This window comes from Otolemur garnettii, unplaced genomic scaffold (assembly GCF_000181295.1).
Source record: "Otolemur garnettii isolate 467f Iridium unplaced genomic scaffold, OtoGar3 scaffold00065, whole genome shotgun sequence".
NCBI lineage: Eukaryota > Metazoa > Chordata > Mammalia > Primates > Galagidae > Otolemur > Otolemur garnettii.
The window spans coordinates 905,347-906,955 of NW_003852460.1; the positions used below are offsets into that span (position 1 = coordinate 905,347).

Consider the following 1,609-nt stretch of genomic DNA (forward strand, 5'->3'; position numbering starts at 1 on the left):
AATTTATATTATAATTTATAATATAATTTCCCCTTTATAATAATATTATTTTCTCCCATTTTAATATCAGGTGTATCCAGATTAAGTAGAATGATGTTGAAGTATCTGTTTTTCTATTGTCTGTAAGATTTGGCATGATCTGTTTTTTTTTTGAAGTTATCTTTTACTTTTATTTATAAATATTAGTTGTCTATTTTTTTGAGACCTTGGAAAAAAACAAAATAAGAACTTAACTGATCAAAGTATTCTATCATAGACATACTCCTATCTGACAATGTGAATGTTACTTTCTTTGCATTATTACTACTATTATTGCTTAATATTTTATTGCAGCAATCATCTGATTTCTTTTCTGAATGTATTTATGTTTGTTGGTTATTTATGAGGTTTTTGTTCTCAGTCCTTATGTTAAACATTATTATTGTCATTAAATTCAGCCTTTTTAATTCTGTGACGGCAAAAGTGGAAACCTAACAGACACATGTCTAAGTAAGAAAAATAAATTAAAAATAAAAGATGTAACGATTCCTGGATTATTTACAATAACAGAGATTTACCGGGGGTGGAGGTATAATTTGGAGATGTTTCCTGCCATGATGGAGGGGGCCCAGGGACAACAAGGCTGTTTGCAAGTTTCCTTGCACGAACCTAGGTGACTTTGAAGGTGACTCAGTCATCACGTGGGGCTGAGAAGGTTTGGGGATAACTGTGGTTGGGACTGTGGTTTGGGTGAGGTCTGGGGACGACTCATTCAGTCTTTCCACACCTTCACTTCTCGCTTTCCCACCCCAAACGTCTCTCAGAAGGAGAACTCACCAGGTGCAGGGTTCTAGGTCCCCAAGGCCACTTACGTGTAGAAGAAAGTGAGGTTTACCCCAGAGAATTCACTCGCGTTCCAGGTAACCTGCACCGTTTCAAAATTGAAGTAGATGATTTGAAACTGCAACTTCTCTCCTGGGCAGAAAGGGACACACACATGAGTATGTTCTGAGGCAGCGCTGGAGGGAATTTGAGATGGATAAAGGGAGGTCAGTGTTCTTGTCATCAGAAACTTAGAGGGAAAGTCACAGAGAAAACCAAGATTTTGGCCAACAAGTTAATCAATGATTATTGCAGCAAGAGTAGTGGAAAGTATCAAGATGGTTCAGAAAACTCAGTTTCCCTGAGAGGTAAGTCACCTGTACAATGACAGTGGCTTGGCTTGGCTTTTTGGGTTTGCACAAGATAATGGTGAAGTGCAGAGAAGGGGCCGCTGGCCGTCCAGTGATGTTGCCTTGTGCGGCCGTGTCACAAAGCACTGCGTTCTGTCCCCATCGGCCCACCGCACCGGTTTCCTGAGATTACCACATTTGCAACTAGAAGGACAGCTAACAGAGAAAGGAAACCTGTCTTTACTTCACAATATAGATGTTAATAGCTTTGATTTTTCCCAGAGGTCTGAGCGTATTGGTTAGTTAATGGGTATGCCCTAGGATTGACTAAGTAAGTCATGATATTTCAGAGACTGGGAGCCATGTCTGTCATTGACAGAGAAGGGAGTTGCAAATTTGGGAATATGGAAGGCCAGAATGAATGCAGACAGATGAATGAATGAATGGATGGATGGATG

General features: G+C 39.7%; 1 protein-coding gene across 1 annotated transcript in view; it reads right to left on the bottom strand.

Moving 5' to 3' along the window:
* CRLF2 (cytokine receptor like factor 2) overlaps positions 1–1,314 on the bottom strand; it is a 24,406-nt gene extending 23,092 nt beyond the window's left edge. The window contains exons 1-2 of the mRNA XM_012807137.1: positions 1,299–1,314; positions 852–954 (exon numbers count right to left, since the gene is read on the bottom strand). Coding sequence (XP_012662591.1) covers positions 852–954; positions 1,299–1,314 — 119 coding nt within the window. The remainder of the gene's footprint in view (positions 1–851; positions 955–1,298) is intronic.
* Between the last annotated feature and the right edge of the window lie 295 nt (positions 1,315–1,609).